Below are 23362 nucleotides of genomic sequence, written 5' to 3' on the forward strand. Positions count from 1 at the left end.
GGAGCTCACAGCCTGAAAAAAATGCCCTTGTTCCTGTTTCTTGGAAAGAAGAAAGTAGTCTATTTAAACAGTTCTCTGCACACCTTTCTGCATCTTTGCTTTTGTGTCCTTCTCTCTCTCTCTGTCTCTCTCTCTCTCTCTGTCCATCTATACAGCCTGTATAGGTGGATACAGATACTAGGTCAGAGATGAGATTCACACACAGACTTTATAAAAAAGACTCTTCCTCGGTACTGTAAATAAACACTTACTGTAAGTCCCCTCGGGGGGATTGGAGGTGGGATGAATGTACACTGTTCAAATACATCTATTGATATTCCCACAGCAGCAGTCACAACTATGACTGTTTCTACCTGAACATCCAAGGTAAGACCAAAGGCTGAGGTATAGTATACTCTAATAAAGCTAAAATAAAGTATTTAGGCCTTGATTGTTGCTTTGACATGGCTGCAATTCAACTGTGCAGTGTGGAAGATATATAGTATAGTGAGTATAAAGAACTTATTGTTGGCAGGACTAGATAGTCACCCTTTCTTAACACCTGCATGAGACTGATAACATGTGCTCTACCAGAATCTATCACTATCTCTGTCTTTTCTTGTTGATCTTTGTTCCTTTACAGACACAAGAGGCTGGACCAGTGAGCGCTGCCACCACGAACACCAATCCATCTGCTCATTTAAACTCATCCACTGCCAGGATGTGAGCAGAGACGTGTATCACTGAGCATGGTCAACGGGGATCAACAGCTGTGTCGCTCACATGTTATATATATATATAAGATATAAGATACATCTATGTATGTGCATACACCTTGTTGTCTCTGGTAAACACAGGTCATTCTTACAAGCTGAACATTGACCTTGTTGTCTCTGGTAAACACAGGTCATTCTTACAAGCTGAACATTGACCTTGTTGTCTCTGGTAAACACAGGTCATTCTTACAAGCTGAACATTGACGTATAGTCTATTGATGAGTTGATAGATTATGCAGAAAATAAATGAAAGATTCTTCTTCTTTGATTATTTTGTGTGTTGAGTTGTACAGAGACAGCTTTCTCCAAGTGTGGGAGAGAAAAAAGAAAAGAAAATGCTTTTAAATGAAAGAATTTCATTTCATATTGTTTTAGTGATAAAAAAATCTGACAAGATACCAACAAATGTGGTGTTCTGTAACCTAAAAAACAAGATGTTACAACATGATGGGAATAATAAGACAAGTATTTTTCTGTGTTCTTTTGTGTTTAAAAAAAAAAAAAAGAATCTAACTAACACCACCGGCTTCAGCATCACAGTGTCAGAGTTTATGAGACAAAAAGAAAGTTCAGTTCAGTTCATATGAAAACAGTTTACTGTGCTTGTTCATGTACATGTGCTTGTTATTCTATGAGGAAGTTGATATTTGGGTCACTGTCGTGTGATACATTAACAATAGACCTGTTAGATTATTAACTACATTTCAACACAACAGTTGTTATCAGCAGATATGGTTTTATCAGCCATCAGGTTCAGAAATTTAGTGACATCAAGAGGCATATCAAAAGTACTATACATGGTTGTAAACGACCTACATATTAACTTAGCTGTATACTTAAAAAATGCTATTGTGGCAGAGGGAGTGAGACGGGAGAGAACTATATTTTTAGTTGGTTCAGTAGAAAGGGAATGAACTACACTACCTGGGGAATTACACCCCAGGAATACCAATGACCTTAAATCCACAGTCAAACAAGGCAAAGACTCACAGACTGAAGGGGCGGAGACGTGATTCAAAATAAAAGTGTTTTTATGAATCAAATAAAAGAAACCAGAAGACATCACTGAATCACAGGCATCAGTAAGTAGTTGGAAACAGAGTGGAAACCAGATAAAGCTATGAAAGTATTTCTGTAACAAAAACTAATTTAAGATATGATTACAATTTTTCACAATTAGAAGTTATTTAAAATGTACTTCCAGTATTCAAAAGAAACAAACTGGCTGTTGACTGGGGTGGATGTCTGGGAGAGCTACCGTATACACCACGAGTGCAGTCAGAGGCTGGCACTCAGTCCCTTGAAATAAACAAAGAAAAAAAAAAACTACAAACAAGGTTAACCGAATGATTAAAAGATACCAGTTTGTTAAAATGCATATAAAAAGCAGTGTCTTAACATTTAAAAATGGTGAGCAATTAATTTAATCCAAAACTTTGCAAAAACAGCAGCAGGTGGGGACCTACAAAGGAACAGAGTATAATTACAAATTGACATAATTACTTATACAAGTAAAGGTAAAATGGGGCGTGAGATTCACAGGCAGATTGGCGCAGCATCGGCAGTAATGTGGGCATTGTACCGGACCACTGTGGGGAGGAGGGAGTTGAGCCGGAAGGCAAAGCTTTCAATTTACCAGTCTGTCTACGTTCCAACTGGGAGCAGGTCCTGTGGTGGACCCAGAACATGCTGGGGAGACTACATATCTCATCTGGCCTGGGAGCACCTAGGGGTCTCCTAGGAGTAACTGTAAATCATTGCTGGAGAGAGGGACATCTGGACTATTTGCTTAACCTGCTGCCACCACAACCCTGTGAAGATGTATGTCGACTGTGTGATTGCACGATCCAAATCTTCATCAAAACCTGCCATTGTCAGTGTGTGGGTTGGTAGCTCGGAGGTTGTTATTGTTTTCCATAGCAACGGAAATAGGCGCCCAATGCCAGGCTTATACCCACAGTTTACATCCAGTGAATCAGACTACCCAGTCAGCAGCAATGTGTATATAGACCTGCCATATTCGAAAGGCATTGCATTTGCGTAACACACTTTCAGGTGTCAAATGTTTTGTTGGGGCTGAATGTGTAGGTGATGTCCATTGAGAAGGATGTTCAACTCTGAAAAACTCTCTCCACTGGCAAGAAATCTTCAAATGGTGATGAATTTGTCGTGTTCATGTCAACGAGAGATCTGACAGGTCAGGCAGGGCTTTGCTGGATGTTCTGGATCAGGACTAAAGCAGACGTGGTTTTTGCAGTCCGGACCCCTCAGCTCTGAACTCCTTACCTGAAGATCTGGTGCTGCAAAATTTGTCACAACTTCTAAATCACTTCTCCAAATGTATCAATTAAAAAAAAGCTTTTTACTAATGTTAGTGTTTTGTTGTTTTATGCTTAACATGATTTATCAGCTCATGCAAAATACAGTCACATATTGTTATAGGCTTTACAACCAACTTTACAACCTCCTTTACAAACACAATAATAAGGCCAATTAGTGATATCAGTAATACTGATATGACTGCTACAGCCATGACCAGAATGATACAGTGAATTACCGCAGTAATGTCAATGAGGTTACACTGACAGTTCTCACTGAAATGTGAAAAAATAATATTGAGTTTAAAGGTATCTATAATGGAAATGAACAGATTATAATCTTTAAAAAGATGTTTATTGGATTTTCTGTATGAAAGCCATCACATTCATTTTTCAATGAAGGTGAAAATTAAGGGAGGGTTATAATGCTATTTGGTCATTTTGAAAAGATATTTAAGTGTTTTTCATGGGTTTAATTTGACTGTTTTGAACTCCTTTTGTACATAGATTATTGTGCTCTCTTCACAGTCTGGATTTTATGAAGGCTGTAGATATTTTCTACATTTAGTCAGTCTGCAGGAATAAACACCTGTTTTAAGGCTCACACGGTGAATGTGTATAGAAGGCTGTTTATTACCAGCTAAGAAAAGCTGCAGGCTTTTGATAGAAAATGCATTATGTTGTCACATTTATAACAGCAGTTAATAGATAGTTTTTTATTTTTTAAGGAAAAGAACGATAAGTAGAGACCATATTATACTGACAATGAACAGCCTTCTAAACACAGTGTTTATTCCTGCTGTTTTAATGTAGAAACCTTCCACAGCCGTCATACAATCCAGACTGAAGAGAGTACATGACTTCCCCTGAACTTACACATTCAGTCAATTATCAGCAAACTGTACATACACGAGTTCTAAAAAGTCAAACTATACAGCATTATGGCCCTCCCTGACTTTTCACCTTAAATGAAAAAAAATTAAATGGATGGCTTTCATTCAAAGACTTCATTAAATAACCTTAATAAATTAATATATAATCCCATTTCAAATACCTTACTCAAGTCTTCATAATTTTTTTGTCAATCACCCAAGTCAGTAGGAGCTGTCAGATCTGCCTCTCTGAAGGAAAAACATTAATTAGTGTGTGATTACTTTATTGGTCATGACTGTATCAGTCACATCAGTAACACTCATCAACATTTCCTTATTGGCATTGTGAAATTAAAGGAGGCTGTATTTGAGAGATGAAACACAAACACACTCACGTTTAGATCAAAGTGCATTCATTCACGTGCTGCACTGTACTCTGCCTATGGTTCAGGTGTGTATATAAGGAGCAGAGCAGCCTCCTCATTATCACTGCAGCATTAACTGATACCTGACCAGCCTCAACTCACAGCTACCTGACAGGTAAAACTCCTGCTCTCTCACACTCTCATTCCACAGCGGTAAATTTGTCTTTCTGCTCTTTAACTGCTTTGACTCTCTCCGACTCCCACCAGACGCTAAACCACTTCATCATTGCTCATCCTCCTCAACATGTTCATCATGAAGGCCCTCGTGCTCCTCTTGGTTTTGCTCAGCGTTGCTCTGGATGTCACAGCTCAAGCAGGTCAGATTAACTTTTCATACCATTTCCAGTCTTAAGTAAGAGTTGTGCAGCTCCCTGTGTAATCCAAATCCGAAAAACCCTATTCTTCCCCACAGAGAAATTGCTTTGTTACAACTACACAACACGCAATTTGGAAAGAGGAAGTAAATTTGTAAAAACTACTGTTAAATAGTAATTTCATAGTTATAAAATAGTAAAGTAAATCAGAGGCAGATGACATGAAGCAGCCACTTCCTTTTGCTCTCCTTCCAGGTGGAGTTGTTGAAGCCGCACCACAGGAGGTGAAGGGTGACAACCAGGGTAAGCTGCTCTCACAAAGAAAACAACTCTAACAAAACAAAAACAAACAAAACATGAACATTTTGAACAGACTGCACATCAGACTGTAACAGAGCTCCTGCTTTTGGTTTTATTTTCTCTCAGTGGTAGAAAATGAAGTTGAAGAGTTTGTTCCTAAAGGTAAAAAGCTGAAAGACTACAGTAATTCACTACATCCTGTGTCATATTAGTGGAAGATTGTGATCATAATGTGACTTTTTTTCTCTTTTTTTTAGGGGATGGGTCTGAGGTATTTTCTGCTGGAGAGATGGCTTCATCAGCTGAAGGTCTATTGTCTTTATATGAATCATTGAACACTGACTCCTTCTATACATTCTAATGAAATTAAATCAGTCTCTTTTCTGCTCCTCCCTCAATCTCCTCTGCAGGTCGTTTCTTCGCTTGTCCCACTGGTTGGACCAGATACAGGAATGGCTGCTATCTGTATGTGCACTCTGGCAGAACCTGGAGCAGTGCTGCGGTAATTTAAATCCTTTACTCAAAGACAGAACGCTGTTTTTATACTTTATTTCTCTACTGTTCATCTGACAGACTGACTTTCCCTAACATAAAAATACTCATTCTACATTTTATCACATTAACATAATATTTGCATGTGTATGCTTGTACCACCTTCAGGCCAACTGCAGGAGTCTGGGAGCCTCCTTGGCTTCTGTCAGTGACGTGTTTGATTACAGTTTCCTGCAGGACCTGACCATGAGGTCAGGAAACTCCGTCGCCTGGATGGGAGGATTCTACTTCCAGGTTATTTACCATCACACATGTATCCATCAAACTGCCTATAACAGATGATTCACCATCTTAGTCAGGCTAATAAAAAGTCTAATAAATGTCTGCTGTTTGTTAAACTTCACGTTTTATGTCCAGGGCTGGAGGTGGGTGGACCAGACCCCCTTCACATACAACTACTGGAACTCACAGAATACTGTCAGCCGCTACCAGTGCGTCTACCTTAATGCCAGGGGTGAGACAGAGCATTTCCATATGTCACATTTATTCTTTACTTGTGTTCAGATAGCTCCATACATGCTGTAATGATTACATTTTTAAAGGTTTCATAATCATCTCAGGTAATCATAGACTTGTGTATCTATACACAATATTAATGATCAAACATTTTCTGTTGCAGCGGGCTGGTCCAATCATGACTGCAATAATGGATGGACATCCATCTGCATGAAGAGAATTGATACCTGCTAAGCGTGACAGCAGGGCGCAGCTGTCTGTACTGATCTGAATCATAATCTCCAGATAGTGATGGAGGGCATTTGGAGTGTTAGCAAACACAGCCTTGCTTTGATTTTAGGATAAAGAATGTGACTGTCCTATGACAGGATAATGCTGTATTAGTGCTGTGTATTTTAGCAGCGATATACTTGTTGATGTCTTCATGCTACAAAATCAGACTTGTAAAGAGGTGGTGTTGATGATCTATTTTTGTTTTTTTACTTTGGAATATATGTTTACGATAGCAAAGTGTTTATAAGAAGTTAAAATTTATGACATAAATGAATAAAAAATAATATTCAACATACAGTGTTACTCTTGTGCCTTTCATGTGTTCTTCATTGAACCCTTATAGAAATCTAGAATGTAGAAAACTCAATCAGAATATTTGAAAGAACACCCTTTTGTAGTTCTTCTGTCCTACAGAGACCGAGGAGGTTTTCTACACATGTAAATTTAGTCACAGGACGCGTTACAGCCTTTGTCCAGTTGGCTAACCAGTTTGGCCTAAGACTTGCTCTTCAGATATCCACAGATAAAGCATTATATGCAGGGTCAGATACTCTGTTTTCCAGTAAGCCCATCACTACCGATACTTTATTTGCACTTCACCCACTGAATAGTTTGCAACATGTACAATAATATATCAAGATTGAGCCATCTTTCTTGAATGTTGTTAATTCAGCTTGGGATTCTTTTCAAAAGTTCTGGCACAAGTTGTGTCTCAGCAGCTTTCTGCCCACAATCTACCAGTATTTTTTTTTCTCCTTTTTAGTCTGCCTTTAGGGCCTGCCACTCCACTTACAATTGATCTGCTTACTATAGATTCAGATTCCACCTTTGTGCTTCTCTTACTCAATCCTAGTGCAGCTTTTAACACCACAGATGATTGTATATTCCCAGACCAACTGGAAAAACATTTTGCGATCTCCAGCCTACCTCTAGGTCTTACTTATCTGATGGAACACTGCATTTCCTACAATACTACTACATCCAGTGTAGTGCATGAACATGTTCAATGATCACCGTTCATTGAACGCATTCATTGAACGCATTCATATTTTTTGTGAATGCTGAGCTTCTGTGTTATACAATAATTCATTTAGTTTGGGAGTGGCAATGATTTGGGGCTGGTGATGGATGGGTAGAAAAAGAATAGCGGCCTATTTATTTACGGAACAAATGAACATGACGTAGTTCATTTTTGGAACTGTGAACTTGGTTAAAAATTTTAAAGAAATGAACTATGAATGTGAACTTGTTCATTTTAAGTGTGAACTGGCACAACACTGACTACATCAGTATTTTTTGATATGAAATTTGGAGTACCCCAAGATTCTGATCTTGGCCCTCTGCTCATTTCTCTCTACATTTTAACTCTTGAAAAAATTATTTGCAAATATTGAATACATTTCTTTTCTTCTCAAATTATCAAATTAGAATCCTGCTTGTCATCTGTGAAAAGCTGGATGTCACGAAATTTCCTGCTCCTATGTTCGGATAAAACTGAGATGCTGACCATTGGCCTGTCCTGACATAGACACCAGTTTGCTAAAGTAAAAGTAACTCTCAATAACTATATGAGTTCTCAGCCAAGAACCTTGGTGGTGTTATGTCTCTTTTGAGAGAAGATTCAAAGGTCCAATGGCTTGGAGATTGGGTTTTCATAGAAAATCACAAGTAAGGAAATCTTGATCTTGATAAGTCAACAATTGATGAAATCTGGAACAAATGGTGATTTTTTAATTTATTTATAGAAACAGCAAAATATCTAAATTTTACAACCCTGAGAACAGTTTTAATATTACACCAGCAGAGTCATTTCAAAGAAGACTTTATCTGAATCCATTTGATGTTATTTTATCTGCCAGATATTTGCTTTTCATTTCATCATGCTCATATCTGCTCACATCATCTGTCAGAAACAATAGGCAGCCCCAGTAATGTGAAAATCCAATTCACCCAAAGAGCCACCTTGGCTCTGTGAAGCTGTGTGTCTCATTAACAAAGTCACAGTTGAAAGCCCTTACTTTTAAGCTGGTGATTCAAGAGAAGATTGTCAAAGCAGGGTCAAGGTTAAGGCAATGTCTATCGCTGCTGCAAATGAATCAAAATGCAGCAGTGAGAGAAATGTGGAACAACTCTCATCTCATCAGTCTCAGCTGGTTGCCACTGGTTGAGTTTGGTTTGTCCAAAGGCCAAGTCAACATGGAGGTACCATGCTGTTCCACTCAATCATTTCTGTGAAGCATGAATGATTGATTCTGTATTGAGTCGTGACTCAGACACTGAATAAGTCATTAAGAGGGCTGAAATTATATCATGTCAACTAGACTCTGCAGGAGTAACACTAATACTTTCAAGTGAAAAAGGACCTCGTAGACATGGGTCATCTTTTGACTTCCCTTCCTGACTGTTTGTCCTGACCTACATTATTGTAACAGAATAGTATTAGTATTTTACTACTATTTTACAGGTTTCACTGTGTTCGGAGAGATTATTACATCTAAGATAAAACAAGACTAGGTCAAAACCTAGTATATGACTGAACTGCATCTTGTCAATCTGCAAAATTGTATGTAGTTCAAAACTGTGGTGGAACCGCTGTTAACAACTGACATCACTGCGTCATATTTGCATTCTGCCTAGTCACAGCCAGTTTTATCCCTTTATCTGTTTGCTTCTCTCCTACTCTGTGTGCTCACATATACAGTGTTTCAACAGAGTCAAATTCCCAATGAAGCTGTTCTCATTTATGACTGAAACGCAGCCCATTAAGACTACATGTGCACTTCCAAGCCATTTCCAAACTGCTGCTCTGCTGCTGCTAAAATCCTGATTTCATAACCGCGACATCATCTGACAAAATCACCAAACACATAAATGAAAGACAAAGACTGTGCAGCCATATTTACTTGGAAAATGATCGCTCAGAGAGAAAGTTAGATGAGACAGAATACTTTCTCATAATGTCTCTCACACATCGCCCAACCTCCGTCTGGGTAAAAAGCTGCTGATCCGCCTCTCTGCCACAAACTGAACAGAGTAGATGCAAGAGGGCATTCCTGTAAATGCTGCCCTAAAAGAACCTGTTTGTGCCAATTCATTTTGAAAGAGCAACGAACAATGGTGTAACTTTATGATTCAGTCATAGGACATTCGAATTAACAATGATGTAACTTTATCAGTCAGTCATTTAGTTGGTCAGTGATACTGAACTGGCTTTGAATCACAGTGTAACATATCATCACAGTAATGCTGGAATTATGCCTTTGCAAACCTATGAACAGAAGGGTGTTATGGGTAATCGTCAGCAGCAGACACTCACAGAGAAGCTGACACACTCACTTTCCAAATGTCAACAACGCATTGTGTGGACGTGAACGTCAAAGCAAGCTGGACAGTTGATTCAGGTCTGGTCTGAGGTGTGTTTAATTCAAATTTGTGGTTTGCCTGAGGTGGAAGAATTTCCTGCAGTATATTACATTTCATTTCTCTGCCTCTGATCATGAAATTTATTTCCATTTTGCAGTCAGAGTGTACCCTCTGCACATACATATAACCCCTGATACAGTTTCTGTCAATTTGGTCTGAGCCCCACAGCCAATGGCTTTGAATCAACTGACATTCCCTTTGCTCTGTGGAAGCCAGCGGCCAGTTAATTATTTATCATACACTTAAAGCAACAGGTAGGAAACTTCATATACAGTATTCCTTTATTTTATTTTTATCTTACCTCTGCAAAGCTCACAGCTACGTGTTTGAACTTATTTCCTTTCCAAAGTCAAAACGAATGTACAAAATGAAGGAAATAGTCCTTAAATGAAGCTGCAGCCAACAACTTTTATAGTTTAAAATCCTTCTTTCATCTTTCTAATTCTCTTGTGATTGGCAGATTCAATAAGGCGAATGAATACAGGATGATGTCTGGCTTATTATGGTGTCCCTGATATTTTAAAACTGATATTGACAGGCCATTGGTCTGTCTGAAGGGACTGTGGTTAAAATGAATTTGTCAATAGGAAGCTGATTCCCCCTGTGCCCCGGAGTCATGAGCTTGTGAACTCTGAAGACTGATTTCAGACCAAGGCTTTGCTGATCTCCTGGACTCTTTGATTGGCCTTTAGCGCCACTAAATGCTCCCTCAGGGGCGGTGGGGCTGATGGCCGGGGACTATTTCCTTCACAATGAGGAAGCTTTCAATATCAAACCACTAACCTAAAAGGAGAGGAGGAAAGGGAGACATTGGGAGAGAGAAAGAACGGCGGAAGCTGATGACAGAAGTGGGATAAGTGAAGTATGATAAATTAAAAAAAGAGGCAATATCTCTTCCGTCTATCTCTTTGAAATTACATTTTAATATGATATTGGCTATCTGGTCGTGAGAAGAACAACCACATTACTGCAAGCTCATTACATCAAAATAAAACACTACACAATTTTCCTTCAAGGGAAAATTACACAATTGGTCACATAATTCAATGTATAGTTATTGTAAAAAAAATTTGCATACCAGTATGTACTTGCATGTTTACATCAATTGGGGATGGGAGTTGGGGTTATTATGTTCCTTTTGGTATGATGTATATAAGATGACATCTGATCATTTACATGGAAAGAGAAACCTCATGGGATCTCTGTACAAGTGCATTCATAATCATGAAAACACACAGCAGGCACAATAAAATGCATGGATTGCAAAACTGCCTTCAAGTAGTGGATGGCTTCTTGACCTTACTGTGTGTGTGTGTGTGTGTGTGTGTGTGTGTGTGTGTGTGTGTGTGTCTTTATACATCCACCTCACCTACAGACAACATCAGCACAACCAGGCAAGTGAAACTACATCAGCACAAAATTTGGATCATCCCAACTGAGAGCAATCCATCATAAAATTACCAGGAGCCAGTGTGGTGTGTGTCCATGTGAAAACAACGGCAATGAAACCTCATGTAACCAGAACATTTTGCACAATTGCAAGAACAGTGTTGTGAAAAATAAGAGTGTGGAGGTTTGGATGGTGCATGAATGTTTTAGTGTATGTCTTCAACAGTGATGGCACAGATTTGGATCCCTTCCCATACTTGTTGTCAGTCAACTTTGAAAAATCTTAATTTTCAGTCAACAGTCTTTCCTGAACCATTACCATACACTCTCAGCTGAGTAAACTTACATACATAAGTTGCCACTTGGATTCTGTAAATATATGCCAAATGTTTCCCACACATGTAATATGCAGATGTGAAGTAGTTGCATAAGAACACTTGTGCATTTTATTGCAGACACACAGGAATATTACGTACACACACAGCTTCTCCTATACATCATCCTCTATATCAGTGGCTCCCAAGCTTTTTGACTCATGGCCCACTTGAAAATCTCAAAAATGCTGGCGGCCCACATCAGACCCCATAACAATACAAGTACGATGTGGTCACAGTGATACGAAAAAAAAAAAAAAAATGAAAGGAGGTTTTTAAACATTTTTAAAGGTGTTAAATATAATTTATTTTCAAGACATCTTAAAACATTATTTATTTTTTCATTTTTTTATTATTCAATTTTTTCACAAAACTGTACAGTCTTGCAATACCTTCATGGTCCACAGGTTGGGAACCACTTCTCTATATCCTGGTCAATCAAACACTGAGCCTTCCTACATGGTGCACAAACGCAAAGACAAACACAAACACATAAATATTAATACTGTATATCTTCCCTTCCCCACTGCTTTGATCTGTTACTTACTAATAGGTCAAATAATGTTGTGTTGCCCATACTATACATATAGACCTTAGCTCTTCACGAGAGAGACAAGAAAGGCAAAAGAGGAAGTCGAAGAGCATAAAGTCACTGATCCTCATGAAAGGAGTATATACTATCATAGTTTAATGAAATATCAGGCTAAAACTACATTTCATGTAAAACTTAAGTGGGAAAATGAATTGAATATCGCAATGAATATCAGAAGAAGACTGGCATTATGTATGTTTGTAGCACTGCACGCATCCACAAATTCAAATAAACAGGGAGAACTTAATTGGAAAAACCTAATTAATCTCTTTATTACACCTCATATAAAAACCAAACAACTCCTAAGGCAACAAACATGCTGGAGGCATTGTGCCCATACAGATGCAATTCACACACATATCTTCTGGAGGTGTCCAATAATAAAATCCTTTTGGGAAAGAGTGAACTCAGTATTGAATGAGGTATTAGGATAAACATTTTCCAAAAAGTGTTCAATTTTATGGAAAAATAACTAAACAGGTGCTGAAGTGAGATAATTACTTGGTCAAAATTCTGCTCCCACCTGGTGGGAAGGCCATTACAAGAAACTGGCTGGATAGGGAGCCACCCACACAGGGACAGTGGTTAGATAGAGCACAGGGAATATTTGTGATGGAGAAAATGAGTTATTCTCTGAGAGTGAGAAAAGATTAGTTTAACAGAAAATGGAAAAAATACATCGACAATATGTGATTTTTTATTGACAATAATGTAAATGATTGTGTAATAGTTTAATAAACAAAATGTACTGTAAACAATAATACTAGCTGTAACATGTAACTACCTCATTGCAGTCGTATCTTCTGATGTTATGAGTCAGTTTTATTTGTGTATTTATAAAGGCAATAAAGACTGAGGTGATACAAAAAAAGGGGTAAATACAGTTGAGTATTTACACTGACTAAATACCCATGAGTGGCTTCGTCGCACTATGACTTTAGGATTATTGACTGTGACTGAAGGTGTGATGTAAGTAATGCAGGTAACACTGAAACCGTGAGACTGCCACCAAAGTAGGGATTGCATCTGGTGGCAACATGCATTAACAGTTTCACAGTGCATTAATGCATCTGCTCCTCTCTCTGTGAGGCAGGTTGGCCGGCACTGACCACTGACATGTTTCTGTGTGAAATACTGTCAGACACTGACAATAATATCCTGCAAAGGCATAATTTTATACTTCGAAAAGATCATAATAGTGAAGGTTCCTGGATGTTTTCAGTGTCAGGGGTATATAAACTTAAAGCATTTGACAATTATTTCAAATTCTTTGTCGTAAACCTGCAATGACACACAGTAAATGGGGTTGGCCAAAATATTATCAACACCTCAAAGGTAAAGTCACCACAGCTGCTGAGCTGAATAAACATCTCCCTGACAACAGTGTAAAAAAAAGCTATTTAATCAACTTAATGAGGTCGGATTTTATCATGGGATTGAAGTGATGGATGACATTAGATGTAGTTAGGTGTACCTAATAAACTCCATCTACTGTGTGGCTACCTGCAGCCATACAGGTAATATTTTTAATAGACAAATATTCTGATTATTAGCTGTTTCACATAAGGGTTTCACCTGACCATTACTTTCAAACAATAGTCCAAACCAAAAGATGCTCAGTTTAAAATTGAAGAATTATGTCAGCACTGTTAAATACCAACAATAATGCATCACATCTTCTAGATTTCATAGATTTACTGGGTGTACCTAATAAACACACAAGTCGGTGTATGTCTAAGACAAATCAGGATCATCTACCACAGTACTCACACCTTTATGAGACAGCTGGACAATCGGATCGCTTCTCACACTGTAGCAAATAACTACAATAGCATATTTTGCAACAATCTACCATAGAGTGAATTCTTGTTCAAAAACCAGATTTGCAAGTCCTGGTTATTGTTCCATTTAATTACAATAAACATCTCTTTCCTAATGAGAGTTATTTAGAAAGTAGACGTAAGAGGAGAAAGCCGTCCTACTGTTTGTGGAGTGGTCCTGAGGTGTTGTTTATATCAGAGGTCATTCTTAAATAAGTGCAACACAAATTCTCTTGTTGTTTTGTGTCGTTAGAGAGCAGCATTTGTTCAGACACTCAAGTGGGGCTTTTCTTCTCATTGACCTGAATTGGCAGAGAGGGTGCAAATACATTCTCCCTGGATGTGTGTGTGTGTGTGAGAGAGAGAGAGAGAGAGAGAGAGAGAGAATAGAGATGGGAGAGAAAAGCCTGGCTCTCTCTTATATCCATATAAATCTCTTCCAGCTCCACACTTCAAACAATCAGCAGTGCATTATGAGGTTTGAAATGGACACGACTGATTGATCCTTTCTTCTTCTACCCTTCAGGGTCTACTGCCAAAGACTGTGTCTTCATCCCCAACAATTAATCTAATAAGGCTTAATAAAAGCATCCATTACCGAGGCGGCGGCATCGACAGGCAGGAGGAGAGTGTTTACCGATGAATAATCAAACGCGGGAAAATACTGATTGGTCTGCTGATCCAAACAACCTCCAAAGCTGCCACATTATCAACCATGTATTCAGCCAATGAGGTGGTCCTCATCAGTTTTCTGTCAGTCAAATTGGAACCTTCAGCCTTTAAACCATCATCCACAGCCACATGGTTTGTGAAAGTAATAATAAGAAGGAAGAAATACCACATATTAATTCTCACAATTCACATTTTATATTTTGTAAAAAGGCAATGGTGACTCACTTTCTAGCACTACATTCCCAGCAGAATCAACATACCGTTATTAAACACACAAACAGGATAGCAGAGCGAAAATTGCCGTGGCTTGCAGGGTTTATTTTCACTTCCTCAGCTGCTCAGATAAAGCAAAACACAACTTCAGGCAATGTGAACACTGGGGAACAGGTAATTCTGATGTGTTCATTCTCTGTCTTGTCTTTGATGAGTTGCACCACTGAGGCAAGGAGCATCTTAGTAAGTTTTCTCTGATACCTTCAGGAATGCAGCGAGGAAAAAAACAGAGTCTAGAGACACCACCTACGACTGTCTTAAATTGTGAATATGCCACAGACACAAATGTCTTTTGTTTTAATCCAAACACACTAAATAAGAAATAACCTCATAAAAGAGTCATTCGAGAACCTGTAAACATCTGTGTTTTGAGACTATCTTCAAGTTATTTGACGTTTCATTTTCCATGTTTTTTCACTGAGATAATTTCTCAGGTTTTTCCGGATGCCCGTGGCCCAGCTTGTGTTGGTCCCAGCTCTGACAACACAACCATGCTCAGCCTGCTGTTTAAAAAACAGAAATATACAAGACTGCAGACAGTATGACAGCGAGGGTGGTAACGTGCTACGAAGAGAATTTGTTTGGTTTGACTTAAAACATGTCTGGGCCAGTGGGAGTCAAGAGATTAGAGAAGTGGATTTACTGCTGAAAGCCACTCCTTTGAATTTCCAGGCTGATGGGGAAAAATGTGGGAGGAGAGACCAAACAACTAACACGCTCACCTCCCTGAAATACCATCGATTAGGCCTTGATGAAGGAACTTTATCAGCGGCTGCTGCAGTGGAGCTGCTTAAGGCCCAAAAGTAGTACAGTGAATGTGTGCAGCTGTGCAGCATGTATGTGAAGTAACAAAGTGTGTGCACGTCCAGGCGAAGTCTCCAGGTTGAATTAAATAATTACAGCAGTAGAAATGAGGCACTGTAGCTGAATGTTAGACAGATATTCTATTTTCTTGTATAAGTCCCAGTAAAGCAGCAGTTAAAGCATCTTTAGTCTCTGTAATATGGTGCCTTTCAGAATGATACAGATGTGGATGTCATGGTTTTGATTAGATTGCTCAAAGGTGAGCAAGTCATTGGAGAATAAGAGCAATGTGGAGTTGTAGAGGACGTTTTTCCCCCCTCACCTGTGTTGTTACTGTAGATCAAGAGTTGAAGGATGAAGGACAAACTTCCAAGTTTTTGACAACTGCTAATCCTGCTAGTGACTGTGACCCATGAGGTAGCAGGTAAGGCTGCTGTTCATATCTGATTGGATAAATTTGTGTATAGATCTTTTCCGCACTGACACTACATACCTGTACACGGTTATTCAGGGAAATACAGAAACAGATGAGATTCCATTAACATGAGTTAGTCCAAAGGTAAAAAATGAAGTAGTCCAGTACAGAAACTTGATTCAGAAAACCTAGACTGCTAAAAAAGTTAAGTTGTCTGTTGTGCTAAAAAAAATGCACCACCAGTGAAAAATCAACATTAAGTCCCCATACGAATTATGACACAATGACAAAGCATATAGAAAATCTAAAGAGTAAAATTGGAAAAAAGGACTCTAAAATACATAATAGAAAGCCCAAAAGTAATTTAACAGTTACACATTAATGTTGCATTAACAACATATGAGCCACAGACAGCTAGCATAATGGTTTGAATAGCAGAAAACAGATGTTCACGTCATATGGCAGGTAAAGATGGGAAAGATTCCCATGCTAATGACTTCCGAGCGTTCATGTTATTGGACAACTCAAGGCTGTTGAGTGATTGCAGAGGTGGTAGTGTGGGAGTCAAAAATACTGCACACTGACACCATATCAATTAAATGTAGGTTTAATTACAATGAACAATATGTGACACATCCATATTTGTTTTGTTTTCAGGCACTTCTGTATTAGTAAATGCCAGGTCGGACGTATTAGAGCTTAACAATCATTATAATAATCCAAGTTTCCCAGTTGTAATGACAACTGGGATGATGATGTGAATGCTACTTACACATGGGGAACTGGAAATCACATATTACAGGAAATTCCAGTATGTTGGGAATGCAGCACAGGTCTACCTACAGATAATGCTCCAACAAGGGCATTTAGGGAGCAGATAAAAGAAGCCAAAAGATGCAACTGCTTGAGCATAAAATTCTGTGACATGCTCCGCTGTCAGCAGGTGAAATCTAAAGATTAGTGTTGAGAAAACTAACAGTGGAAACTGAAGCTTGAATCAATTCACAAATTTCACTGAGTCTTTAAGCTGAGTGGATAAATAATGAGACTCGCTGCTCTTTCTTTATCTGTGTTAGACTGAGCAGGTGCATGCAGGTGAAAGCTGGAAACCCTTCATGATTTCATGAATTAAATCCACTTGAATCATGATGCTTAGCCCGTTTCCACAATCAAGACAGGGGCTGAGCACAGCAGGGTGCAGTTCCACCTGGGAAGGAGTTAATATTTGACATGAAAGCTGTGCTGAGCAGATCGAAAACGTATACTTTAATACCATTTAATTTTCTGACCATGCACTGATAACACAGATTAAATGATTCCGTACCTGTCATCAGGCTTGTATTTTTTCTGTGCCTATACCAGCACTGTCCTCGGTGGCTAAATCACAGTTGACCAGTAAAACCTTTAACTTTTCTCATTATCACTGCTGACTGCAAGTGCTGGAGCAGCAATCAAGTGGATGTCTGTTCACAGCGGCCAATTCACAGCCTTCTACATGATTATGGAGTCGCAGAGGTGTTTGGTAATTAAGTGGAGGAGCTCTGAGGTCCCGGAGCTGGTCAGCATCAATCCTGACAGAAGCATGACACCCAGCATCAGGAAGAAGGAAGAGCAGGCCGGTTAGCAAGGACAGCTTCTTCCTGCTGCTCTCGCTTACTGTTCACCCTCAACTCCCCCCAACCCCCCCAACCCCCCCAACCCCCCCATCCCCACCATCCCCCCACCCCTGTCCTCCAGCTCCCCTTGGAATGAGCTGGGATTATGAGCTGTTCCTGCTGACTGGCCATGGTGGCTCAGTGTTGGTCTCTGGCAGTGACTGCATGTTTGCTGTGACGTGTGTCTGTGTCTGTGTGTGTGTGTGTGTGTGTGTGTGTGTGCGCGCGCATGAGAGAGAGCTTTAGTGTTTTTCTAAGCAACACACCCAAAATCATGAGAGCTGTGACAGGGACCATGGAAACAAACATGGGTGTCACTGGTTACACATCACTTGATACAGTACACCTTATCGTCTCCATCAATCATCGGCATAAACACACACACACACACACACACACACACACACACACACACACACACACACACACACACACACACACACACACACACACACACACACACACACACACACACACACACACACACACACCCTTATTTTATCTCTGATTTGATTTGTTTGACTAGAATTGAACCCCCCAGGTGGGTTCTTCCTTTGTTTTCTTTTCATTTTTCCTGATAAAAAAGATGATGGACAAGTGAGAATGGACTTATTTATAAAATCAATAAAAAACTCCTTCAACTCATCTCTCAAAAACAGGCCCTAAGCATATGGTACATCAAATACTAATCCAATCCTGCAGAAGAGCAATAAAAATTGTTTTTACTATATCTATTAAATATGTCACAGCTCAGTATGAGAAGATACTGGGTGAACAATGATAGGCACACTGGTAATTACTATAGCAATGACTAGAAAGGCCTCCCCTAGAAAAAGTAATTGGAAAAAGTTCCTGTTGTGTTTCCATAATCAGGGGGAAATATTCAGAGGCAGACTGACAGTGGGGCGTATGGCTTACATTTTAGATGAATAAAATAACACATTCTGAACTATATGTGCTCCAAAAGCCAAACTGTGCAATGTGAAGTGGATTTATCAGGTGAAGTTATAAGTTAATTAAAGACGACAGCTTAAAGGTTCCCTCATGTGATTCATCTAGCTCATCCATTATACAGTGAGTCAGAATGTGACTTGAGGATTCATCAGAGCGGTGTGATGAGTGCTGGACGATGCATTCAATGACGTTCAGCCCTCCTGCTCAACAGCCAGTCAGTCATGAAGACAAAATGGATTTGAGCAAACAAAGAAAGCCCCTCATGGCACAAAAAAGAGAGAAGCCTGAAAGGGACAAAACAAACTTTTAACAGCCACAATAAAGATAAAGTCAAAAGAATAATAGCTGTCAAAAAATCTGCCACAGAGGGCTGTCAGTCAAAACAATCCATCAGTGACGTGCAACAGAGAAAATACTCCACTGCCGTCTTGTCACTCAGACACATGCAATTCTTCAAATGGGAAAAACAAAAGGACAAAAGGACTGAATAGGCTGTTGATTCTGGGAAACATACCATAACAGTGGAGCAGGTGGAAAGACTGGTCAAAGTTGCACATGTAAAATCCTTGGGGAAAAGAAGTTAAAACATGAACAAGACAAGTCTCTGTCATGTTTCAGTGCTTTCATTTTTAACTTCTTCCATCCTTCCTTGAGTAATAAGGATGTAAAGAAGGGCATTCCCAGACTTCTCAAGGCTCCTTTGCTGCCTTTTCCTAGACTCAAATACAAAAAGGGTTTAGGAGTTGAGGGAATATATATGACTAACAACTTGCTATGTGTCTCATTACCTCTGTCAGATCACTGGATTCACATTGATTTCAATGTTAAAAAGGAAACCCAGGCATCATTACAAACATGTCTTCAGCTGGCTTTAGGGACTATTTAATAGAGGAGAGAGTCAATCAGGATACTCAAGCTGCTTACACCTCATTTTAACATATGTCGGAACTTTGATGTGTCGGATAATGACCTAAATTGATTAAAAAAAAAGGCTCCACATTGACCAGTGAAGGTCCTCTTCTTCATCTAAGTGGGTGTCTGGGGAGAGGAGTGGTCACAGTGATGAAGGCGTACGGTCAGAGATATTTATCTATACCCTCTCTCTTTGTTTCCCTTGTCTCAGCTCTGTCTTTTTCTCTCCCTTGCTGGTTTCCCTTTGAAGACATGAAGATGCTCTCTTCAAAGTCCCATGATATTTGATTCAGAAAAGGCCGGTGCTTTTAAAGTCTGGCAATTATGGCTCCCGCACTCTTGTGTCTGAAAATAAACAGCAGGAAGTCTCTAAGAGGATCGAATACACATGCATGCAAGTACATGAGGAATGTGTTATGCACATGCACTGAAATCATACACTTATACACCCTCACACACACACACACACGCAGTGATGTTGATGGGTCAGTGCATCTCCCAGCACTGCAAAACTTCTGCGAGAGCATCATTAGTGCTTTCTGAAGTGTGCGATATTGTTGCTGGTAGCCTCACTAGTTTTTTTTTTAGGTTGGTAAGTAAGTTTATGAGGAATTGATGCATCGCCTTCAGCTGTAAACTCAGTTTGCTCTAATTGTTTGCACAATCCTTCAGTCCTACACCTGCTGCAGGGAAAGCCAAAAGTGTCATGTCTACCAGTCAGACTACTTCATCACTAAACACCAACTCCCTTCATCAGTTATGGTAATTCCAGATGTACTCTACTACAGCATCTCTCTCTGCGCTCTATCCCCCAAATTACCTTTAATCAAACTACACAGCTTTACAAGCAAAGTTTGTTTGTGTAGCACTTTTCAGAAGTGCTCTTGAGGCAGAAGAAGACAGATGGGACAGAAAATGTATTAAACAGATAAAAAATAAGTGTATGACCAACAAAGTTATAAAGTTATAAAATCAAGAAAAGAAAGATGCAACAACAACAGCAGGATCGGCTTTAGTTTTCAGCCTTGACTTTGGAACAAGCTGAAGACCTGAGCCTCCTCCCTGAGATCTGAGGACACAACTCATTTAAGGTAACAATGAAGTGGCCTTTTTAGCTTCTATAATGTGATTTCTGAATGAAACTAAATGTATGGAGGGATTATTATTACAGGAGGTATTTGTTCATAACTTTTAGATCAAGAAACGAGTTCATGTCATGGCTGTGATTAGCTCATTGCTCCAGATCTTGTTTGATTGAATACAATTATGTATAAATTCAAGATGAGTCATCAAAATTATACAAAGATTATAAAATATAAATAATATAGAGAAATTACTTCTTTTAAAATGTATGTGACCAAAACCAAGAGATGACTCAACAATGAACACAGGGACACAAGATTAGATCTCTACATTTCTATATCCTACATTTCTCATTTCACTGTCTTAAAATACTGAGACACCCGACAATGCATTGCCTTGAATATGAGGAATGTAAAAAATGTAATATCGGTCCGACAAGTGACAGGCACCCAACGGAGAGAAACGCAGGCTGGTGTAATGTGTGATCAAAGTTTTGTTTTTTTATAAAGCGTCATTGCACTTTGGACCAGTTGGAGTTGAGTCGGAGGAGATTTGCCGAGGCAAACTAAAGAATGACCTTTATTGATGCATTTGAAATTACCTCTCAAAGTTATCCTTTGAGAAATATGTTTTATGTCTATTTTGTTGTCCTGTCACAGATGAGTTGCATGTGAATGTCAGCAGACTGGTTTTCCTAATTTCACAGATTAAGAGCATGGGAATCTGTTTGTTTCTCTATCATTAATGTTGAGGTTTTCAATTATTTTTCATGTGAATAACTTACAAAAATGTTTTCCCTGCAAAAAAGGGAGCCTGTTTCATCAGAACCACTCAACTGTTCAATCAAACAAGAGGTTCACATGGGGAGCAAACACAAAAGTAATTTTTATACTGAATGTGGTTGAAGTCACTGGGTCAGCAGACATCAGAAATGTAAAATACATTCCCAAGGTAACTATTATCAAATATTTGTGAAAGTGTTGTGTAGAGAGAAAAGGACACAACATTATCTTGTAATTTCATGCAACCAAGAAATCAGCTGTGATAGGAAGGTCACATGCATGCCCCAGATGAAATCAGTGATTTGTCATCATATGAAATATAATAAAAAGGGTAGAGAATACACAAAAGATCTGCATCAGAAAATGACATGGACGTTTGATATAGACATTACTACTGTTAACTAAAATATGTGAATCAATGTTAGTTGTGTAAAGATGTGAGAGTTAGATACAAAATACGTGCTATGACGTTCATGCTTACTTATTTTTATTTGCAAGGTTAGATTTTCCTACTGTTAACTGAATTACCATCTACCAATAATATCTCTTGGACTGTGTTACCCACATGTCTGAAGTACATTTGAAGTAGCTGCAATTTTCTTTGTACATGGAACTGAAAGTAATGGTTGAACAAAAAGTTCATCAGTCAATGTAAAACACCACTGAGGCTTGAAGAATGGTTGCCATAACTGAGGTTGCTCCAGGTTTTGTTGTGTTAACTCTGTACTCCAGCGGCATTATAAACAACACAAATTTATCAAATCCGTTCATGTAAAGTTATCATATTTGTTCTTCTCCTCCCTCTGAATTTCAAGCAGTTATTCAACACTCGTTTCCCTGCACATATGCTTGACATTAGGGCATCTTCCCTGCAGTGTTTGCTGAGTGATGTATGGCAATAAAGTATGAGCATGAAAACAGAGTACACACAAATGACAACATATATAGAGAAAGAGGCTACAAAGCCGAGTTGAAACAGGGCAAAACAGCAAGAAACACATTTTCTGTCAAGGGTGAAAATCCTGTAATGAATGTACATGCACATTTATGGTTCAGTGGTTGCTGATATGATCTTGCAAGAGTTTTAACTGTGCAGTCCAGAACTTTTGCAGAAACATCAATTGTGGTTTTTGTGCACTGATTCACTTCTGTGTGTCTTGTGACCCCAACCCTTTGTCAGCAGTGCAGCTTGGTAAGTGGAAACACTGTCCTACAGATAAAGGAACAAGGTTCAAGACATGATGTCAGCAAGCAGCAATTCTGCTTCAGTGTCCATTAGAAAGACAGTAAATCTGTCACCTCTACAGAGCTGGAAAAGTGAAGTAAGTATTTTTTTGTCATGAATCACACTGTGAGCATGAAACATGCAGCAGTTATTCTCATTATAACTGAGGTATCCAGGAAGACTCTTAATAGACTCTGCATGAAAGTTTCTCTGTGGAAAGCCTCCTTCAATTTGGTGTGATGTTGCTTCATCAAAGGTGAGAGCAACATAAATCATTTTTATCAGGTGTCAGTGGATATGGTAAGATACCTTGGAGTAGTGAAGTCATTTGGAGTATTCCCCATCTTCTGCTGTCAAACTTGAAGGTAACAATGCTGACTGATGTCGAAAGGATGTGCAAGACCTTGGGAAAAGTTACTTCAGCTTTGGTGTTCATCATGTTTCACAGTGCAACTTTACAAGGAAACATGGCAACACTACAGACTGAATGTCTATTTGATCCATTCACCACAGATGCGGTGTCTGTCTCCGGGTTTTCCAGCTCCCAGGAGTTTGTGAGGAAAGACAAAAACAGACAAGAGAAATGAGATCCTGCCTAAGTTATTGATTCAGTACAATTTGAGAGTCCAGTGGAGCCCCACAGAAGGGCTGGCATACCAGGAGCTCCTACATATACAAGATAGGTGGGGGCCTCAGTGAGTAGTCTAGTAGCATCTCTATCTCT

The 23362-nt window shown here is 39.1% G+C and overlaps 1 protein-coding gene and 1 pseudogene across 1 annotated transcript; one reads left to right on the top strand and one right to left on the bottom strand.

Annotated features, from left to right (window-relative positions):
- The window catches only part of LOC130173970 (ecto-NOX disulfide-thiol exchanger 2-like), a 160370-nt pseudogene that overhangs the window by 67684 nt on the left and 69324 nt on the right, over positions 1-23362 (bottom strand).
- On the top strand, positions 4615-6226 carry LOC130173971 (ladderlectin-like). Its single transcript, XM_056383555.1, has 7 exons — positions 4615-4687; positions 4940-4987; positions 5242-5292; positions 5395-5486; positions 5645-5770; positions 5894-5990; positions 6156-6226. Exons 1-7 carry the CDS (start codon positions 4615-4617, stop codon positions 6224-6226), a joined length of 558 nt encoding a protein of 185 aa, XP_056239530.1.

The sequence above is a fragment of the Seriola aureovittata genome, chromosome 8 (genome assembly GCF_021018895.1).
Source record: "Seriola aureovittata isolate HTS-2021-v1 ecotype China chromosome 8, ASM2101889v1, whole genome shotgun sequence".
Lineage (NCBI taxonomy): Eukaryota > Metazoa > Chordata > Actinopteri > Carangiformes > Carangidae > Seriola > Seriola aureovittata.

Coding starts and splice junctions, on each gene's coding strand:
- LOC130173971 (XM_056383555.1), top strand. CDS start 4,615: ATGTTCATCATGAAGGCCCTCGTGCTCCTCTTGGTTTTGCTCAGCGTT. Junction 4,688..4,939: donor GGATGTCACAGCTCAAGCAG/GTCAGATTAACT, acceptor CTCTCCTTCCAG/GTGGAGTTGTTGAAGCCGCA. Junction 5,293..5,394: donor GATGGCTTCATCAGCTGAAG/GTCTATTGTCTT, acceptor TCTCCTCTGCAG/GTCGTTTCTTCGCTTGTCCC.